The sequence below is a fragment of the Saccostrea echinata genome, unplaced genomic scaffold (genome assembly GCF_033153115.1).
Source record: "Saccostrea echinata isolate AGI-Se365-2 ecotype Australia unplaced genomic scaffold, CSIRO_AGI_Sech_v1 ptg000010l, whole genome shotgun sequence".
NCBI lineage: Eukaryota > Metazoa > Mollusca > Bivalvia > Ostreida > Ostreidae > Saccostrea > Saccostrea echinata.
Window position 1 is genome coordinate 977,501 of NW_026889759.1, and position 23,360 is coordinate 1,000,860.

General features: G+C 33.7%; 1 protein-coding gene across 6 annotated transcripts in view; it reads left to right on the forward strand.

Moving 5' to 3' along the window:
- LOC133184104 (carbohydrate sulfotransferase 15-like) overlaps nt 1-14,863 on the forward strand; it is a 35,834-nt gene extending 20,971 nt beyond the window's left edge. For 2 of the 6 annotated variants that reach the window (XM_061318951.1, XM_061318955.1), the window contains exons 3-11: nt 659-752; nt 3,883-4,126; nt 5,552-5,783; nt 6,081-6,197; nt 6,740-6,896; nt 7,008-7,164; nt 7,246-7,393; nt 7,493-7,570; nt 14,119-14,862. In XM_061318951.1, coding sequence (XP_061174935.1) covers nt 659-752; nt 3,883-4,126; nt 5,552-5,783; nt 6,081-6,197; nt 6,740-6,896; nt 7,008-7,164; nt 7,246-7,393; nt 7,493-7,570; nt 14,119-14,741 — 1,850 coding nt within the window. In that variant the 3' untranslated portion in view covers nt 14,742-14,862. Of the gene's footprint in view, nt 1-658; nt 753-3,882; nt 4,127-5,551; nt 5,784-6,080; nt 6,198-6,523; nt 6,641-6,739; nt 6,897-7,007; nt 7,165-7,245; nt 7,394-7,492; nt 7,891-14,118 lie in introns of those variants that run through there. The other 4 variants (XM_061318952.1, XM_061318953.1, XM_061318956.1 and 1 more) reach the window with 4 other exon arrangements.
- The last annotated feature ends 8,497 nt before the right edge of the window (nt 14,864-23,360 follow it).

Below are 23,360 nucleotides of genomic sequence, written 5' to 3' on the forward strand. Positions count from 1 at the left end.
CGATTATTATCATTTTTTTTTATCCTTCCAATTTTTTTCCTCCGGAGCAGATGCGAACAAGAGTGTGTAATTTTCTGAAAATGAGAAACTTTTACACTGTAAATGAATGATCATGGCAAATGAGATTACAGTGATCGGATCATACAGTTTAAAATATGCACGTTCGCTTATTTGAAACTTAAAAATGAGCACCCGAAGTACATTATTTATAACGTTATACAAGTCTGGCATCTCAACTTTGGCTTTTGTCTTATGTAGTCAAATATTTGGATTTAAAGAAATTTCACGCGTGAAAAATGCTAAGAGGTGAAATTTCAAATTGTTTTTAAGATACTTTCCAATTTTCTTGATTATGCATTTTCTCAATTTTTAAAAATTAATTCAAAACAAAACTGGAGTTATGTAGCGGGGAGGGGAGTAATTTTAGATCTCGTATAGCGGCAATGCACCGTAATGTATTTAATATTCATGTAAAAATGCAATGACTGTTACCATTGAGAATCTTTCATCTACATAATTCTAAGGAGCCAGTACTTATAAGAGCTCTCGCGCTTTCGATTGATTGAGTTGGATAATAAGATAGGACAATAATATGACCATAGAATTGTGTACTTATAACCACCTGTTTGCAGTTGTCTTGTTCAATTTTATTTCTAAGGTGTGTGTTATCAGAAACAGACAACAACAGCTTGTTATCAGAACGATCCAACTTGTAGAATGACCAAGAGAACACCAAACGCTTGGATTAGGAGGTAAAGCATATATCTTGTAGCTTTTGCTTTAAAATGTAACTACTTAAAACAGAAAGTTACAAGTTCGGCATTTTTATTCAAAAAACAAAAACAAACTTTGCCATCTTTAGTTATAACCTGAAACAGTTACCTGTAACTGACATAAACCTAATAGGCCGTATGCTTCTTGAGCAGTTCTTGGCTCTGTATAGCTTTTAAAGGCATTAGTCATTCGATATGAGAGTGTGCAAAACAAAAAGAATACAAATAAATTTCAAAGTTAACATCCAATCAAGAACATTTTCGTTTACGATGAAAATATAGAAACACTTTTTGGTTCACCTGAGCCGAAGGCTCAAGTGAGCTATTCCGATCAAAATTTGTCCGTTGTCCGTCGTTGTAAAATTTTCACAATTTCATATTCTTCTTTAGAACCACTGTATCAATTTCAAGCAAACTTGGCAAAGAGTATCCTTAAGGGAATTCAGATTTGTATAAATAATAGATCACACTCTCTTCGTGAAAAATGGATGGGGTAATTTAAAATCTTTTTTCTCAAGAACCAATGAAATTGAAAAGATGAAACTTGCGAGAAAGTTTTCACGGATAGTGAAGATTCAAAATTGTTCAAATCATGACCCACGGGTGTAGGGTTGAACCACTATAGGCAATCAAAGTTTTTCATAAACATATATATGAAAAATCTTTAAAAATCTTCTCAAGAAAATAGCATTGTCATGATTAATCATATTAATACTGAAGCATCCTTAGGTAGTGTAGAAGATTCAAATCATGACACCCTGGGGTAGGATTGGGGCACTTTGGGCGATCAAAGTATTAAATAGGAATGTATAGGAAACAAATCTTTGAAATTTTCTTAATGACAGCAAAGTCATGATAACTCATTATAATATCATTTATTTTGAAGCATTCTCAGGTAGTGTAGATTCGAGTTTGTTCAAATCATGACCTTCTTGGTAGGGTGGGCCATGATAGGCAATCAAATTTTAAACAGGAACATATTGGAAAAAAGCATCTTTTTGGGAACAGCAAAGCCATGATTAGTCGTATTTAAATGGAAGCATCCTCAGGTAGTTAGGATCAAATGTTAAAATCATGACGCCCGAGGGTATAATTGGCCACAATGGGCAAAGTTTTACAAAAGAATATATTGTAAAAACTTTTTAAGTCTTCTGAAGAATAACAGTTATGATCAGTCATATTTATATGGAAGATTCCTAAGTTTCAAGTTTATTAAAATCATGACTACGGGGGAAGGGGGTGTAGGATAGGACTGGAGGGCTACATGCACAATATTATTATCTTTATTGTTTTCGTGCGTGTCGTGTTTTATTCTTTGAACATTTTCAGCTTCTCCTCAGGAACCGCGCAACAAATTTCAAACAATTTTGACGTATAGCATCAATGAAGAGGAACTAAAATTGTGATTTTCATTGTCCTTGCCCCTTGGGACATACAATGTAAGGGGTGGAACTAAAAGCATTAAAATCAATGGTATCTTTTAAAATCTTATTTACTCCCACACATCAAGCAGTCTAATTCTTGACATGATTGTACCAAGTATTGAGCCCTCTACCAAAATTGTGAAATTCATGGTCACAGGGTCAGGGGTTCTGGTGCCAGGGCGGGGCTCTGTTGAATAATAATATCTATTATATGATTGAATAATTCCTTTCTCTATGATTGGCTGAGATCCCACAATGTAGAAAAAATTCACCTACACGTGACCTTCTAGGTGAATATAAGGATTTATTTTTCTCCACATTAGACTAAAAATAGATTGGGAAATTCCAAATTGTTCAATGTACAAATAGTTTTGGCAAGTTATTTCACTTGCACCTGTATCCACTCATATGAACCTAACATTAAGGCACATAAATTCTTGGGTGAAGGGGGGGGGGCTGCAGGAGGCCTGCCCCTCTCCCCACTTTTTGAGAATGTAAAGTTTTAATTTAAATTTTAAGGACAAATATTTTCAATGAAAGCCCCTCCCCTCGTTTATGGACTTTAACACCCCACCAAATCAAATTCTGATATGGGAGAATTCTTTTCTTTTTTTTTTGGGGGGGGGGGGGTAAAGATTTGTTTTCAGAATTAAAATTTCCAAAATAATTTCGAATCCTACTGTGGGACGTGGAGACCGGTCCTTCGGATGAGACCGTATAAACCGAGGTCCCTTGTCGCAGTAGGCGCTGGCACGAAAAAGATTCCTCACTGCTCAATGGCCCCGAGTGCCAGCAAGTGGTGGCGTCTCCATATGGGTGAAAAATTCTAGAGAGGGGCGTTAAATAATAAAAACAAAAACAAAACAAGTACTCTGAAATTGATATTAAAAAGATAGCTGAGTCTCTGATAGACAATATCTATGTAGTTTCTGGAGATCGGGTCTTCCAACAATTTGTCGGAATTCCCATGGGTACCAACTGCACCCCGTTATTAGCAGACCTATTTTTGCATTCATATGAAGAAGAATTTATTCAAAAGCTTGACCATGAAAAGAAGAAAACACTTGTTGTGGCCTTCAGCTAACAGTTACTTCCATTCATATGTCGACCCGATATATCCCAGTTAACTAGAAATAAAAGATACCACAGAGTCTGAGACATCTATTTCATATTTAGATATTTTACCAGAAAGAGACGTTAATGGTAACCTAACGACAAAACTTCATGAAAAACGTGATGACTTAAACTTTTCTATCGTCAGCTTCCTTTACTAATGTAGCAATAAACCTTTATCACTTGCATATGGGGTTTATGTCTTCCAGTTGATTCGATATCAAGAGCATGCTCTACGTACAAAAATTTTGTAAAACGAGGCAAGCTACAGACTAACAAGTTGATGAAACAAGAATATCAACAGTCTCGTTTAAAGTCATCATTTCGCAAGGTCTATTGTCGATACAATTACATGTACCTTGTTCGCAAATACAATCCATCATGCTCGCTGACGTTTTTTACCCGATTTTAGAGGTCCGTGTTTGCTCTGCTCCCGATTTGTATTGTTTCAATGGACTTTTTAGCTTGATTACTGTTCGTTATCTCTATGTTTGATTCAGTCGCGCTTGTGGGCGGCGACACGCGACTCTTAATATAAAACTGGTGTCATTACATTGGCATTTTTATAACAGTATTTTCTATAGAATGGGCTCTAACTCATACAGACGTCTGTTGAATTACCTTACGAGTCTACTCCTGCTAGCAGTCCTGACGGCCCTGATGACCGGCTACCACATGACTCAGTTTGGACACTCTGTTCACTTTTCTCTGGCAGGAGTACCCAAACCACGAGAAACAAAACCAGAGTGGTGCTCCTCTGTCTTCGAATCCCAAGCGCTCACTAATAGCAGCTTAGTAGAAGACGTGTTTGCTCTAGTAGGTGTTCATTATTACGTTTGATTCATTTTTATATTTTTATATTGTTACACAAACAACAGTATAAATTGGTACAAAATGAATATCTGGTCTTTTTTCTACTTACGTCTCAATTTCCACGAAAGAAAAAATAAGTTCATAGGTTCATAATTCCTCTGTTCACTGATTTAAATTTTTGCTTAAACACACATGAGTTTATCAGAGAAATCTAATTAATATTAAAACGTATGCCATTTAAGCATTTATCCCGCTTCAGACAAATTTGTAGATAATGATTAGATAAAAACTAATCACATGACGCCCTGAATTTTTCTGTATTACGTCTCCGTCCAGGGGTAATATTAAAATCGGGCATGCGATTCCATTCGACGGGTCGTTATTGTAAATAAAAATGGCGGCAAAGAAACGGTTTGATTGTAGTCTTGTTATGATGTGTTATGTTGATTGTTATTGGATTAAAACTTCATATTTTGATGATATGCTCATAGATTTCTTTTTAAATATTAAAAAAAAAAGGTCTTCAGTGGGATAGTCAGTTTAAAGTTATATATGGTGTATTTTTTTTTTTATAAGTTCAGACTAACTAAAATTAAAAAGAACTTTCTATTTGTTTTATTACTTAAAGGTGGGACTTTCCTGTAAATTTCACAATTTAAATTAATCACATTTCAAAGACATTAAAAATTTATAACAATAACCGATTTATTTACCGACTCTGCATTTAATTAACAGACACAGTTTAAACTCAATTTAACTATGGAAACAAGAGGTTATTCAAGTTCAAAATCGGTGAAAATTTAAATTTGAACGCAAATAACATGTATCAAGTTTATCTACACTCAATCTCGTATTTTTATTTTTTAGCTCAGATACGCCATATGTAGTTTTAAGGGACCTAATAAGGAGTCATACAGGGTGTGAAATGGAAATCCGCATTGGGTGAGGCAAAGCCGAGTCCCAGTACGGATTTCCATTTCACATCCTGTATGACTAGGTCCCTAAATGACGTCTAATAATGAAACGAGTTTAGCAACATTTTAAAATGAAAATGAAATTAAGTAGTTGTAATTAAGATTAGTCGACCCTGTGATAAGACAGGTAACTCCAACTGAGATGAAGCAAGATTATTAGTTACACAAGTTACACAGTTATGAAGGTCTATAATTCCTGTTTAAAATTGTCAAGGTAAGAATGACTAGGTCCCTAAATGACTGTGTAACTTGTGTAACTAATAATAGCCATTCTTACCATGACAATTTTAAACAGGAATTATAAACCTTCATCTCATTTGGAGTTACCTGTCTTATCACAGGGTCGACTAATCTTAATTACATTACTTAATCAAAACTTTGTAGATTGCTAGGGAATTATTTAACTGAATTTTATTTTCATTTTAAAATGTTGCTAAACTCGTTTCATTATTAGACGCCACCCGACTTTGAACAACAGTTTAAGAATCCTTGTTTCTACGACGCTTGTTACCAGAACGGTAACCGCACAACAAGAAAGCTTAGATGTCTCCCTTACTTCCACGTTTTGGGAGTAGACAAATGTGGTTCCACAGATTTATACTACCGCTTAGTCCGCCATCCACAGATTCTTCCAAACAAAGGGATACTGAACAAAGAAACGATGTGGTGGTCATGGCGACGGTATGGTAGGAACCTTCTTTAAAACCTAATCTTAATATATGGTAATTGTACAAGGAGTCTATAAACTTATAAAAAAAACTAATATTATCCTTTGCATTTCAGATTTAGCCCTTAGTAGTGATTAGAAAAATTATATACTATTTTCAACATTTTTGTTAATATATTCTACATTGTAGTGACATTATCATATATTGACTGTATAATACACTCCTGGATTTCTGGGATTTTTCGGGATGGCCACAAATTGACAAAAAAGAGGAATAATCATGGACTTAATTAAATTCGTCTTTTGTTATTAAAAGGACACACTCTTAGAAAAGACACACACCAAAAGGAAACTTTTCTTGATTACTTGCATTATTTTGATGGGCTGTCTGAAAAGCTGGAAAAATCTCAACATGACTACTACAGAGTAACAGGTCATCTTACACTTCAAACAGAAGTAGCAATGTAAAGTCAAATACCAGGATGAAACAACAAATATCCTTACAACATGTACATTTCAAGTTACCCACCTTTAAAGTAAACTTCAAAATCAATGTACTATTGTATCTGGATATATGATAGTTTCATTCTGCATATCGATAGCTTTCAATGCTGTTCGTTTATTTGGTGTGTGTTTATATGTTATTGCTATAAAAACAAATATAGGTGGCATGTATGACAATAATAGGTAGCATGTATATGCATTTGTATCCCTTTAAGCTTACTTAAATTAGACTTCTGCTTCTGGTGTTTTGCAAAGGTCATTGGTTGCTTCGGAATCTGCCAAAGAAGGAAACTTTTAAAGACTACCTTGCTTATTTTGAATCTGCTGCTTCACAGATTGGAAATGTTGATAATGATTATGAATTGATCACGGGTAGGATATCCAACAGCATGAATTCAGTGAATTAATGTGACGTCCTAGTACAATCGACGACGCATGCTCATTGGAATAACTATATATACACCTTTACAGGTGATGGTACACCCATGGATTTCTGGGATTTTTCGGGATGGCCACAAATTCCACAAAATGTTGGTCTTCAAGATCCTAAAATATTAACTCCTCATTTGATGAAATACTTCAATCCCTATCTTAAGTTTATTTTGATATTTAGACAGCCATCTGAGAGGTAAATTTAGCTGATGAGGCATTATAGTTCTTTTTTTAATTTAACTATTGGTCTACGTATAATAATAACTTCATATCAATAGATATTGGTTACAGACTACTCGACTTTCAGGTTATTTTCTGATTACATTTTTCTGAAGCTTGGAGAACCTACCCCCAAAGCTTTTCATGGGAAAGTTGTGAAATCCATTACCATGTTTAACAACTGCCGTAAAAAACACACTTTACGAGTATGTTTATTTAACAGGGAACTCCATGTTAAAATGCCGGTATGTTTATATCGCCGCTGATATTTAAATCTGGAGTGAGATTAATTCCTTTATTAAACCATATATCCGTTCATTTTAAAGGTCCGTCTACATGTGGGGATCTATTCTGTGTTCCTTGAGGAATGGTTAAAGGTGTTTGACTCGATTAACTTTCTGTTTCTGAGAACAGAAGACTATTCCAGAAACATTAAAGGCACTCTGAAAACAGTCTTCTCATTCCTTGGAGTTGGTGAGCATGTTTAAAATAGTCGTATACATTAGTCCGCTTGCATGTTCAGACATTATCATCATTTTATCAAAAGTATGAGTATAACTATCTGTATTTTAGACGAACTACCAGAACAGAAGCTGAATGAAATATCTGAAGCAGAAAAAGTGTACAAAACAAAGAGAAAGAAAAAATCTGGTAATATGATGTTAGAAACAAAGCGTTTGTTGGACAGTTTTTATACTCCTTTCATGCGACATTTACATGCTCTAACAAATGATGAAAAATTTCTTTGGCAAGACTGAAGACATGGCATTTGACATTGGTAGGAGTTGATCATTTGAAGATTTTTTTAGACAGTTTGAATGGAGACAATATTGCGTGCTTGTATATCTCCAAAAATATACTCCGAACTTAGTATAGTGTACATCACAGATATGTTCAGAATAAAGGCTCTGTTTCGTATGAATAAACAAGAATATTTTAAAATTTATAATAAAATGACCATTGAAACATTCTATTTGTAGTAGTAATCGACTTTTGCGAGAAGCGCTGACTTTTACAACGACGACTTACTTTTACACTAGGGCATTATACGGAAGCTCTTTTGCGATATAAACATTAAAGCTGACATGAACTCTTAAAAATGTGATATTTTCATCCCTGTACGACTTATTTCATTCCCGTACTCCCTTTTTCCGCCATATTTCTTTCAGATTCGTTCACTTATTTTACCGGCTATATAAACCCTGATGCCTTTTTTACACTTGAGTGATTTTCTAGCCTGGCTGTCGGCATGTGCACATCTCCGATAGCGAAGTTTTGGAACACGTCATGAACTGACCGTAAACATGTAGGCCTGTACACATCTCCGATAAAGCTTTGGAACATGCAATAAATCTAACAATCCTACCAAAACTAGGAATTTTACTGAAAACTGGTAAGGAGTATATAAATTTTGAATAATTTTGATGCAATGCATAAAAATCAAAACGGCAAATGCATGTTTGATATACATTACATTTATATTTGAACAATAAAAAAGCTACCACATGCATTTTTTTTCACCCCCCCCCAAAAAAAAAAACACTGTACTATTGAGCTTTATGCATGCTACACGGTATAAGCACATACTTTGCAACTTACGCATTGAAGTAATACATGCATGCATGCATGCCGAGAAAACGCGTCGAACGCTTTATACTCATCTGCCTGAAATACAGCTATCGCTACAGGGATGTGCACAGGTCGACAGAATTACTTCCTATTTTCCTTTTATTGAAATATGCATCACAGAAGAAATAACTCCATTTGTAACTCAACGGTAAACAAATTGTCACTAGCACTTGAATACACATGGTCCCTGCCGATCAGCATTTTTGGTCAGGGAAAATATCGAAGGTGGAAATGACACTGGTATTTGCCTGATTAGACAATATAGTCACGCAAATAAAACGTTTCAGAAATCGAACTAACTGTTGTCGGTACATGTGGTAAATATGTTCATGAATGTGGCTTCATTACATCAAATTTATTACATAAACATACATTCTTGTTACGGATCTTACATCTTTTAAAGAAAATGAAAAGGGGGGGGGGTATGTAGAATACATTTTTCAATATATTTTAAACAAACGTCGGAAAAAGGTCGGATTTTCCTTGATCAAATATATTTAAATACTTGCAATGAACTGGCCTCAACTATTTTAGATATAAAACTGATATATCTTAAATTTACACACACTGAACAATTTGTTTCTGTAGACATTTTCGACTTTTAGGCGTCACAAATTACAAGCACGATTGATACAATTACGAACAAGCACAGACATAATTATGTGTATATAAAATAATCTACAGTACATGTTTTTGTATATATTGAAGTTGAATAAGTATTACACTATTAATATATGTGAAAGTAATATTGATAAGTGAAATAGTTCTACCGTGTACCCAAATGTGATGTCGTGTGATTCAACAATCCTCGCACGCATTGCCAAAGATATCACGAGGCGATGCAAAAGAACTATTATTACATTACATAAGTTTTTTTTAAACAACTATACACATATTTACACGTTTTAGATATATAAAGAAATTTTGTGATGTGACTGAATGATTAAAATATGGTTGCGTGCATGTGTATTATTTCTTTAAATATTATATAATTAATAGTCAAAGTTTATAGGAAAGGAAAACAATGTGCCCCTGACAGTGCCCCCCCCCCCCCCCCCCACACACACACACACAAAAGTTTTTTTTTTCATTTTGATATTGTTTTTTTTTTCTGGTTAAAAAATTTCTGGTAGGAACCCTCTGTGCTCTTCGGGGGTATAAAGAAACAAAAAAAATGAATTTGTTTCCTCTGGAAAGTACATGAGAAGGGTCCACATGTTTCCATTCCCGTGAAATATAGTTTTCACAATAAATTTGTGTCCCTTTTCGTTTGGGTGTGTAGGGGTTTTTTTTTCTTCATTTCTTTTTCTTTTGGCTTGTCAAAAAAAGGAGACAATTTTTTCAGCAGGTTTGATCCACCCTGCCCCAGAAAAATTCCTCGATCTGCCCTTATAAAGATTATATCATTTCCCAAGATTTTTACAACATCGGATTTTATATGCATTATTACTCTTACATGTTTGGATGCTTACACATGAGAGAGAGAGAGAGAGTATACTTGTATTGAAAATGCACAAAATATTTATCCATAGTCTTGCGGTTTAGGTTTTAAGTAATCCTTAAACTATCTTTTAAGATTTTCTCAAAATACAAGAAATTGAATAGGTACCAAATTTTAGACTACCTGCGGATACTCTCCAATCTGGAAAGACTTTCTATACATGCATATAAAACAGGCACGTAGCACCGTTTCTCAAAATGTGTGTATGCGAGGGGGAGCGGGGGCAGTAAAATGACTGTCAAGCAAAAGAAAAACTTTAGGCACTTAAAAATTGGGGGAAGTGAAGAAGAAAAACAGGCATTTAAAAAAAATCCGTAGTCAGGGGGAGGGACAGATTCCATTCATACTATCATTTTCGGCAGAAAAATATTTGAGTACAGTGTACAATAATGTTGGATTAGAGTTGGGGGGGGGGGGGCAGCCGGTCTTAAAATTTCTGTCGAACGCGTGGGTGGGGGATGCCCCCTTTTTTCGAGCATAATGTTTTACTGTTTAGTATGAAATACATACTCAAAGGCTGATCTCCTCCACTTTTTGTTGCACTATAGTCAAATCCTCGAAAAAGTTGTCCCCCACCCCCGCCACAAATTAGGATTTTGGAGATTTTTTATATTTTATTTTTTAATTTTTAATTTACAGTGTATTTTTATTATTATTATTATTGTAATGTTTATTATTATTTTTTTTTTTTTTTGCTTGTCAAAGATTTTTCAGGTAAAGTGTCAATTATTTCTTAGATGCTACGTGCCTGAAAGACACTCTGAGAAAAGGGAGTATCCCCCCCCCCCCCGCGCTCCACGTATGTGTATATTTGTTAATTTGTGTTCTGGTTAAATGCTCTCATGTCGTGTTCTAAATCTTTTTTTCACACCAAATTACTCAATTTAGTTTTTAGCAAATCAGCAATTAGACCTTTTTTTTATTTATTTATTTTTTTTTTAGTGATTTCTTTTTTTTACCCAGTCGCGCAAATACTAATTCCCTTTTTTCACTTTTGATATTCTCCCTGACCAAAATCTGATCAGCACGGACTAAGCGTATTCGAGTGCTAGGCTGTACGATGAAGTGACAACGTGTTTACTGTTGAGTATTTATGGAGTTTATTACTTTTTTGTGATGCATATTTCAATAAATGGAATACAAGGTGTAAATTATTCGGCATGTGCACATCTTCGAACGGGTACGGTGGTCTATTTCCAGGTATGAATAAGTTTACGGTGTTCGACGTGTTCTCTCGATATGCACCAATTGTATTTGAATGCATATGGACATGCATAGGAAATACGCTGGTGGAGTGGTGGTTTGTTCCATTCTTACGATAGATTATTGCAAATTGTTTGTACGAGTTTTACTGTGTATTATTTCAAGTTTATTGTGCATATATTGGTATGCTTTTAAAAAACACGCGCAACAATTAATGTTTTTTCTTCCAAACTTGCATTTTTGTTATTATTCATAATTATCGTTATGACTGTTTTTATCTGTTCTGGTTTTAAAATGTTTTCATCAATTCATGTGTTCCCAAAATACTTTACTATCGGAGATGTGCACGCGTCGATAGCCAAACCAAAAATTCACTCAAGTGTAACGAGGGCACTGGGGTATACATCGTTACAATAAGACAAGGTATCTGAAAGAAATATGGCGGAATAGTTGGTATGAAACAAGTCGTACATTGATGCAAATGTTGCGTTTTTAAGAATTCATGTCAGCTTTAAGCTCAAGAGTTAAAATTAAACGATGATAATGGGCCATTTTAAAGCAAATATTACGTTGTGTAGGAAGGGATCGGCATCCACCCTACCCTCAACCTCCTCCATTCCCACATTGACCAATTCTTGCTTATTTTTTCTTCCTTATTTCTTTCCTTCAGAAAAACTAGATTGAAAGGAGGTACTAACTACTCACGAATAAGGTAATTTAAGGTATGTAATTCTGCCTCTCATCATCTCTTGCATTGATTGCATACCGGTAAATCATCCGTACATAAGGCAGGTTTAAATGTCAAAGTAAGCCATCGAATGTAAAAGTCCAATAATAGAAATATCAGTATGTATAAACAATAACAGTTGATTATAACTGAAATCAAAGGTAGAATGTTCTGAGACGTCAGGGCCCAACATTCTTGGTGCTGGCGGTGTGTGAAAATAAGACCTTTGTAAGATAGCCTGGCAAAAAAAGTCCATTTTCACGCAGACCGGCGCCGGATTACTGATGACTTAATTCTTTGATAATCTCTCTAGCTGTTGATCCTGTGATCGGATGCGGCAATCTTGTTGAATTGTAGTGACTCTTGGAACACCGGCCTGCGATGATCAGATACACCACTAGGGAGAGCACAATGATACTGTGTTGACAATGAAACGAGTCTTCAACATTTCTCATTGATATTCTTTCTCTTTATTAACATACAAACATCTTGGTTGAGTTTATTGATGGAGGCTGCATGGTCATGGTATATGGCAGGATGTTTTGTAATTTTCTTTTTAAAATGTGAACTATGTTTTTCCAAATATACATATTTTTAAAAAAAAATTCACTCGATATCATACAGCACTAGCAAGGAGCCTCTTTTGAACAACAGAAGAAAACCATTTATGTTAATTGTAACCAATAAAGTTTAACCTGTTTTGTTCCTTCTATATTATATGAAGAAATTAAGTAACGATCTTAACAATCCATGGTCCAACATTCTCAAGAATTATAAAAATGAGACAGAAATGAGACTTGGAACTGTCAACATGACCAAGGATAAAAGACACTGCGACAAAATTATCTAGGGCCTTAAGGTACAGAGTAATAACATACTATACTAGTCATTTCATAAAAGTTTCCGTCAATGGGACCTACTTGATAGTTTCGAAAGTTAGTTTTTACTAATCTTTAAGTTGAACTGAATAAACTGTAAAAAGTTTAGATAAACGAGGGTTAAAATATTGAGGTCATCTTTATGAAAAGTATTTTATTCATTGATAACTGAAGGTAACATAATTAAATTACGAATTAAAATTTTAAAAAATTAAAATTTTAAATTAAAAAAAATAAGAAAAAAAATATTATATCGATTACAAATAATATTGATAATGAAAAATTAAAGTTTTGAGCAGTATTGAAATATTAAAAGGGAAATCTGTAATTCAACATGATATAGATAAAATTACCAGTGAAGTTTGTAACATTTTTATTGCTTCAGCGGGGAAGACTTTTAGACGAAAAAATCAACCACCCTAGAAGTTAAATAACAAAAATAAACCATGGTTTAATAACAACTGCCGCACGGCTAGAAGAAAATTTCATTTGGCCAAACGCTTTTTAAAAATAATAAAGAAAAATCAGTTAAATCTCTGGAGAATCTAAAGAATAAGAGTAAAGAATATAAAAGAATTATGGACAAATGTATTAAAGAATATAATAATGGAATCTCGGATAAGCTCAAAACACTTCAAAAAGGAAAACCGAAAGAATATTGGCATATTTTGAACAGCTCAAATCCGAAAAATAAAACTAGTGTTGATATAAATTCTATGTTTGATTTTTTGAAGAAAACAAATGAAGGCGTTGCCCCAGTTAATGACATAGATATTAACGTAGACTTAAAGTAATGATAGTATCCTTAATCAATCTATCACATGTGAAGAAATAAAGAATACAGTAAACAAGTTAAAAACAAATAAAACCCCTGGTGGTGATTATGTTGTGAACGAGTATATAAAAACAACCATTTCAAGATTTCTGCCGCTGTATGTAGAATTATTCAATATGATTTTTGATAGTGGCATAATACCAGAGGATTGGTTAATAGGGTTAGTTAAACCTATTTATAAGGGTAAAGGTGACAGAAGCCATCCTGAAAATTACAGGCCAATTACGTTACTCAGTTGTGTAGGAAAACTTTTTACCAGTATACTTTGTGACCGTTTAAATACTTTTGCTGATGAGGTAGAGTTAATCAATGAATCTCAAACAGGTTTTAGGAAAGGTTACTCTACTACTGACAATATGTTTGTTATTGATTTTCTGAGTAAATATGCCCTGAATAATAAAAAGAAGTTATTCTGTGCCTTTGTAGATTTCAAGCAAGCTTTTGATACGGTCTGGAGACATGGTCTATGGACTAAAATTTTACAAAGTGGAATTGATGGAAAATGTTTCAGATTTATTAGAAACATGTATAAGGGTATTAAATCAAAAGTACAAATAGGTCAACACTTATCAGATTTTTTTATGTGTAATGTCGGTGTAAGACAAGGGGAAAATTTATCACCTTTTTTATTTTCATTGTTCATTAATGACCTAGAGGATTATTTAACCAGAAATCAAATAAATGGCTTTACATGTCCTAGTCAACAAATGCAAGATGACATGTTTGTTATGTTGAAACTATGTATACTTTTTTATGCTGATGATACGGTCTTAATGTCCGAATCTGCTTCTGATTTACAAAAGTCTCTTGATGTGTTTGCTGAATACTGTGATATATGGAAACTCCGTGTTAACATAGCCAAAACAAAAGTCCTTATATTTTCTAAAGGTCCGATGGCAAAACGTAAATTTTTATATAATGGTGTGGCTATTGAAAATGTGAGAGAATTCTGTTACTTGGGTTTATTCCTGTCAAGAAGTGGAAAGTTTAATAATGCAAAAAAACATAGCAGAACAAGCTTCAAAAGCAATGTATGGAGTCTTACGTAAAATTCACTATTTTAATTTACCAATTAATTGTCAGCTAGACTTGTTTGATAAAGTCATCAACCCAATTTTACTTTATTCTTGTGAAGTCTGGGGATATGAAAATTTAGACATAATAGAAAAAGTGCACTTAAATTTCCTGAAATTTATTCTTATTCTTAAATCTAGTTCTCCAAATTGTATGGAGAAACAGGTAGATATCCACTGTCATTACATGTATTTATAAAATTAAAAAATGGTTATGTACTGGGCAAAAATTTTAACAGCCCATGAAAGTAAGCTTACAGATGTGATTTATTCATATTTTTATAGGTGTTATATCGATGGGTCGTTTGTACATCCATGGATAAAATGTGTACAAGATGTGCTTAATTCTTGTGGATTGTCTTATATATGGACAAGTCAAACATTTCATAGTTTTAACTGGCTTAAGTCAATTATTAAAGATACCCTAAAAAATCAATTTGAACAAGAATGGAGAAGCATTGTTGATAGTTCACCCAAGTGTATTAATTATAGAATTTTTAAAACAAACTTTGGTTTCGAAAATTATCTGCTGAATTTACCAAAAGGTTTAAGAGTTACACTTACAAAACTACGAACGTGTAATCATCATTTGCCAGTTGAAACAGGTAGATGGAATAATATTGATAGAAATTTAATTAAGAATATGTACCATTTGTGATCGTAAAACTATTGGTGATGAATTTCATTATGTTATGGAATGCAGGTTCTTTTCGAATGACAGAAAAATATTTCTCCAAAGTAGATATTGTAAAAATCCTAACACTTTCAAATTTGATGAACTAATGAACACAAATAATGTAGAAATACAAAAATCATTGTCAAAATTTATTAAGAAAATCTTCAAAACTGCCTGTCCCTCTTGAATCCTCCGTATATATAACTGATTATATGTTTACTTTCTTTTCTTTTTTCTTTATATACTTGTCTGTTTTTTGACCCTTGACTGTAATTTTTGTTTGTATATATGTGTATATGTTCCTCTTGTACCAGTGATCTGCTTTTGAGTGAATAAAGAATTGAAAAAAAAACAACAAATAAATAGAAACAAAACTTAATTAAACAAGCATTTTCTAATAAATTTCATATGCTGATACATACTGATGAGAGCTATTCAACCGCATCAACATTTTTGACCTTGACCTTTCCTTTGACCTTGACCTCACTTTGCATTAGCATTAGCAATACCGACAAGTGTTAAAATCTGCAAGCCACGGGAATTTGTTTCGGTAATAATTTTTTAAACCCACAGTATAATAATAACACAAGGTATTCATTTCCGAATTACATAGAGTAACCCCCCCCCCCCCCCGAATCGCACTCATTTACACTTCCAGAGGAAATGCACTGACAAACTGTTTATTACCATTGTCTTCTACGATTACGATAATTAATCTACAAAACCATATATAAATTCAATTAAGAAAAAAAAATGACCAAGTTAACTTTGATTAGTCAATTTGGCAGGCATCACAGTGTATCGCATTGTATTGCAGCAGAGTGCAGCATGGTGCAATTCTACTTGTATTTAAACAAGCACAATTATTTTACTTGTCAGTGTATTAGAAATATTCCCCACCATCCATCTTCCAAAGACAGCTTTTATATACAATTTGTCCTTGTGATTGAATGTTTATTTGGAAATTTGCATAATGTAAGTTTTGTTTCAAAGTTCGATAACTCAAATTATGTCCCTTTGAACAACGTAGACAAAACGATCATTAATTTCTGCTTTATATTATGTAAATGTTTAAGCAATGCTATCGAGTAACAGGCTTGTATACTATATATAAGACGTTAGAGAGACATTCACAAATGACCATGTGTTAAAGTCAGAGTAAATAACGGTTACGGGTAATGTCGCGTGTAAAGGACTTAGTGTGAGCTTATCTCACTAAACAAGTACTGCTAAGCAGTATTGAAAAGCGTTTTGATTGTTCTACAAAGTCATCGGCGCTTTGTTTGAGTCTCAAAATCTTCACTCATCAGTCAATCAGGAAAGTTTATTTTTTTCACTGTTTTGCCTAATAATAAAAATTGACCAAGTATGTTTTAATTATAGACAGTACATCAAGCATTACAATGCAATGTATTGTAGGACAGTTATATTTTTATTTAAAAGCAAAATTAATCAGCTTGCAATTAAAGAACTTCACTCGACACTCCAATTTTCCTCGGGATGCTTCGCATATATCCATATCAGTCTTTCAATAAAAAAAATCAGCAAAAGTAACTGTTCTTTGATGAGAACTTAGCTCTAAGTACTGTTATCAGAATATATTCTGTTTATCCTTCCTGGTGCTTATCTGCATCACTCTCAAAATTTACACTCATCAGTCAAACACGAGATTTCTCTCTTTTTCAATCTTTGATATACCCAAACTAGGCGTTGTATAAAATGATAAACAGCAATGAAAAAATTTGTCGAAAAATCCTTCGACATTACTACTGCATTATTAATTTAGATTCATATGAAAGAGAAGAATCATATAAGAAAATGTGAATGAAAATATTCCATCCAGTCTGTTTTTCAAAACTTTTTTAAAAATAAAAATAAAATTAGAAAATATGTTGATTTACACCTTATTTTCAATACCATAATGTAAAACAAAAATGGACTTCATGAAATAAATCCAGGTCCTAAAAACGATCAAATACACACACTGGACGTCTTTCATTTAAATATAAGAAGTATACGTCACAAGATTGAAAATATAACAACATTAATCACTGATTTCGATATTTTATGTTTCACTGAAACACATTTGGACTCAAATGTATGTAACAACGATATCGTGATTGAAGGTTATGATACAATTTTTCGTAGAGATAGGAACTCTAATGGGGGAGGCATTGTTATCTATGTTTCTTCATGTCTCCGTGCAATTCGTCGTAGTGACCTTGAACCCATATCAATTGAATGTGTTTGGATAGAAATAAGTGAACCTACCTGTAACCTTTTTCTTTGCTGCGTATATCGTCCACCCAACAGCGAAAAATCCTTCTGGGACAAATTTTTGTGGTCAATTGAAAAAGTATCGGATATTTCCAGCAAATTTATAATTGTAGGAGATTTAAATGTTGATTTTCTGGACAATTCTCGGATACTTCCTATTAAAGATATCATGCTGAATCATAACCTGACAAACACAATCCGCGAAGCAACACGAATTACCAACACTTCGAACACACTTATTGACCCAGTTTTGATCAGCCCAGACATTGTAGCACTCCACTCAGGCGTGATAGACACAGACAATACACTTACCGATCACAAAGCGACATACGTCTTCTTAAAATCAAGTATCATTAAAAGTCAATCTTATGTAAGGAAAATATGGGATTATAAAAATGCTAATATGGAAAAACTTAATACTTTAATCGAAACTACTGACTGGAAAAATCTTATCTGTAATGCTGAATCAATTGACGAAGCTACCGAAAAGTTTACAACCAAATATATAGATCTCGTAAGGGAATGTGTACCTGAAAAATCAGTTATTATAAGACCTAAAGACAAACCTTGGTTTGACTCATTATTAAGGAAAACCCATCGAGAAAAAAATAGATTAAGACGAAAAGCACAAAAAAGTAATAAACAGCTCGATTGGGATAATTTTAAGCGTATCAGAAACAAGTTTAACAACATGAAAAAACATGCTATTGAAAATTATCAAAATACTCTCGAGTTACAACTCGTTGATTCCTAAACCTTATTGGAAACTTCTTAAAGATACTTTTAAAACTAAATCAACTACAGACATTCCTCCTTTACAATACACATCTGCATCTGGTGATGTCAATTTTGCTTTTTCTGATGTAGATAAGATAACAGTACTTAACAATTATTTTGCTTCAGTTACCCGTGTTGATGATGATAAGTCTGATTTACCTGAAGAAATTACTAAGTGTGATAGTGTTTTTGACAATATTTCTATTTGTGAACAAGAAGTGTTTGATATTTTATCTATATTACCTGTTAACAAAGCCATTGGAGAAGACTGTATTAGTCATAAAATGTTAAAATCAACAAAACTTACTGTTGTCAAACCTCTATGTTTACTGTTTAATCGCTCATTGAAAGACTGTTTTTCCTCGAAAATGGAAATTAGCTAATGTTATTCCTCTCTTTAAAAAAGACGATCCAGCTGTTTTGTCAAACTATAGACCTATTTCATTGTTAAGTTGTGTTGGTAAAGTCATGGAACGTATTGTATTTAAACACTTGTATAACTACTTTCATTGTAATAATATTTTTTACAAATACCAGGCTGGTTTCTTGCCTGGTCATTCTACGGTTTATCAATTGTTAGAAACATACGATAATATTGTTAGAAATATTGATGATGGTAAATCCAGTTGTATGATTTTTTGTGACTTATCTAAGGCCTTTGACCGTGTCTGGCACAAAGGGCTCTTGTTTAAGCTAAACATGTATGGCATAGAGAGTAATATGTACTTTTGGTTAAAAAGTTATTAAGAAAATAGAACACAAAGAGTTATTTACAAAAATTTGGTATCCCCTTCGGCTTCCTTATATGCCGGCGTTCCACAAGGCTCTGTATTAGGTCCATTATTATTTTTAATTTATGTAAATGATGTATCTGACAAGATGTCAAGCTTTTGTAGATTATTCGCTGATGATAACAGTTTGCAGTACGCATCTAAATGTGTTAAATCTATAGAAAGTAATATTAATAATGATCTTTTATCTCTTGAAGAGTGGTCAAACAAATGGTTACTAAAATTTAATCCATCCAAAACTAAGGTTGTATTTTTTAGCACAAGAAAAAACATAGAACCTCCCAAACTCCTATTCCAAGATAGCCAATTAGAATATGTTCAAACTCATAAACATTTAGGGGTAAATTTTTCATTTAACTTAAGTTGGTCAACTCACATTGAAATCTTACTGTCTAATGCATACAAAAAAATTGGTCTATTAAAAAAACTTAAATTTAAAATAAATCGAAAGACTCTTTCACTCATGTATACTTCATTTATCCGCCCTCAGCTCGAATACGCTTCAGTTGTATGGGGTGGTTGTCTAGCTATCGACTCTGAAAAATTAGAGAAATTGCAACTACACGCAGCACGGATTGTTACTGGCTTGACCTTAATTGCATCTAGAGACTCTTTGTACTTTGAAACAGGCTGGGAACCGCTCATTGATAGACGCAAGATTCAGAGATTGAATACCATGTATAAAATTCATAATAATTTAGTTCCTGATTATCTACGTGAAATTATACCTGAAATGCGATGTAATGCTTCCGCGTATACAACAAGAAACTCTCAAAATTATAATATACCCGTCTGTAGACTGCAAACATACAAATCATCATTTGTACCAACTGTAGTAAACGAGTGGAATTCTTTATCGCTATACACCAGACTCTCGAGCTCCTTATCTGCTTTTAAAAGTAAAATCACACAAAAAATAACAATAGCCCCGCCTTATTTCAGTTTTGGAAAAAGACGCTACTATATACTGCACACTAGACTCCGACACAATTGTGTGCTAAACATTGATCTTTATAGGTGTAACATAATATCTAGTCCATTATGCACTTGTGGTAAGGTAGAAGACACACATCATTATTTTTTCTCATGTCCTAATTACACTGAGGCCAGGAAAGATTTCTTCGATAAGTTTTTGAGATTTAATAAAGTTCATATTGTTGACACTCATACTTTACTCTGGGGGGGATACTTCACTCAGTATTGCTGAAAATGAATATCTCTTCTCTATTGTTCAATCTTATATTCAGCATTCAGGCAGATTTAATTGATTTTTCTAAAAATGTGTAAAGATAATAATTTAGCAGTATATGTTTCTATGTTGTGAGTTAATTTACTTTGTACATGCTGTTGGACACGTCTGATTGAATTTTTTGTGATATAACTTGTAGGGAGAGGGCGAATTAAGTTTTAGAACTTGTGCCCAATCCCATTGTATATATTTATTGCAATAAAATATGTTCAAACGAAACATTGCTGTAATTAGAGCTACAGGTTCTAAATGTTTTGAATAAAAAACTAAAATGTCTTAAAAGCCTTCTACCTTAGAACTAATTAATGTTTCTATAGTAATTGAAAAGCATACAAGGAATTAATTTTTTCATCATTTTCGTAATTTAGCTGCATTTGCCATTGATAGCTCCGTTAATAGTGTTCATATTCTCATCTCTCTATCACCGAATTGTCGCCTATGACGTCAGAGCAGTATTTCGCCGAAATCCGACTGAAATATGCATATTGCCGTATTTGAATTTCAACTCTCAATATCTCTTAAAATATGCTTTCAACAACGTTTATTGTATTCAGTATTTTAATAAATAAGGTTATAGATAATATTTTTCATAAAATTACGATTTTTGTAAGATCATGCGATAAGTCCTTTAACAGTGTTTATTAAAGGACAGAGAAAATCCTGGTACATGTAGGTCATACAATCACGCTAACATCTATATATTGACAATTATTGGTCTGAAGACTGTAGTAACACTTAAGCAGATAAGAAAATTTATTATCTTTTAGTGGTTCTACTTATCTTGTTAATTTTTCAACATTACACAAATACATGATTACGATACACGTACGATCTTTGACTCTCAGTGCCAATGCAATTTAAGAACGTGGTTATCTGTAGAACCATTAAAACATGAATTAATTGATATTAAAAATTTCATTTGTAATTATCGTGAAGTGTGATAAAATGGCTTGTCTCTTTTCATTCATGTGTCCATCGAGATCTAGAAGATAATTGATTGCGCAAGCAAAACAATGGACCCTAATTAGAGTAAATTAACGGTTAAGCATTAAAAACTGAAAATCGGTACATAATGTGGATGTTCATTTGATATATAATTTTTTATATTTAACTTATTGAATACAATGATCTTGCTGTGGCGATAAAATTTGACTGTGGAGGAACTATGGCGCTAATTTTTTAACTGTGGCGCTATGGAATTTAACGATGGCGGAATCGCCACGTCAGACGGCCCATGGAGAACCCTGCTACGTAATGACACGCCTATTTCTTTAGAAATGAGAAAGAAATATTCGTCTTAATCCTTTAGGTAACCCCACTCTATTCGATTAGTAACATGAATTACACTGAAAAGGAGATTTTATAAAGTTAGAAGAGAGAGTTAGAGACCCCGATTTTGTAAATAACATATATTGGAACGAACATGTACATAATTATGAATTTATCCTGTTTATTGGAGTTACCAAAACACATGTATCGGTCGAACACCAATCTGATTAAAATCAGATCTTTGTTACGCTCCGAAATTCTGATGGTCGCTGTACAAAGCGACCATCAGAATTTCGGAGCGTGACAAAGATCTAATTTTAATCAGATTGTATGCACATCTACACATTGTGTACTAAATATATGCAAAGTTAAACCAAATTCTGTGCAGCAGTTTAAGAGGAGTTGAACTGACAAACTGTTCATCTTTATATTCAAGATATGGCCAAAAATCTAAGTTGAAAAGTGCCGAAATTCCCAGAAAAATAAGGGAATCGGAATTTCCTCCGTGTCCTAAATATCTGCAAAGTTTGACAAAATTCTGTGCAGCGGTTTAAGAGGAGTTGCGCTGACAAACTGTTCATCGCTATATTCCAGATATAGCCTAAAATCTAAGTTGAAAAGTGCCGAAATTCCCAGAAAAAAATAGAGGAATCGGAATTTCCTGGTAATATGCATATCTACACATTGTGTGCTAAATATCTGCAAAGTTTGACAAAATTCTGTGCAGCGGTTTATGAGAAGCTGTGCTGACAAACTGTTCATCTCTATATTCAAGACATAGCCTAAAATTAAGTTGAAAAGTGCCGAAATTCCCAGAAAAAATAAAGGAATCGAAATTTCCTGGTAATATACACAACTACACAGTGTGTCCTAAATATCTGCAAAGTTTGACGAAATTCTGTGCAGCGGTTTATAAGGAGTTGAGCTGACAAAAAAAACAGGACTGACGGACTGACTGACTGACGGACGGGTCAAAAACATTATACCCCCCGCAACTTGTTGCGTGGGGTATAATAATTTCCTAAGTTCTATGGTTGATACAATGACCTTGTCAGCAAATACAATCTATCACTAAGTCATATGCTGTCTGATGTTTTTCATACTAATTGTAAGGCCATTATTTATACACTGGCTTGTCGACGGATTTTTCCGTTATTTCCCGATCATGACAAGGAGCACACGGCGGGTGTGACTGGTCGGCAGGGAATGCTCACTCCTCCATGGCACCTGATCCCAACTCTGATGTTTTTGGAGGTCCGTGATTGCTCTACTCCCGCTTTGTATCGTTTTAATGGACTTTGAGCTTGAATACTGTTCGTTATCTCCATATTCCATTCTGTTTATTTCCGTAATAATCTCCGCTTGTTTAACGGTCACATCCCTGGTTTCAGTATAAATGAGAGCCCTTGGGCCAAGAACACTCCGTGACAAATTTGACAAAATCGGCTATGGAGTTCTTATGATACGGCTCATATTCCAATGGGCACAATGGCCATAGCATTAGCTCTTTGAGTCTTTGGCCCAGAAGAGCTAATAATGATTATAGTACCCGTGCA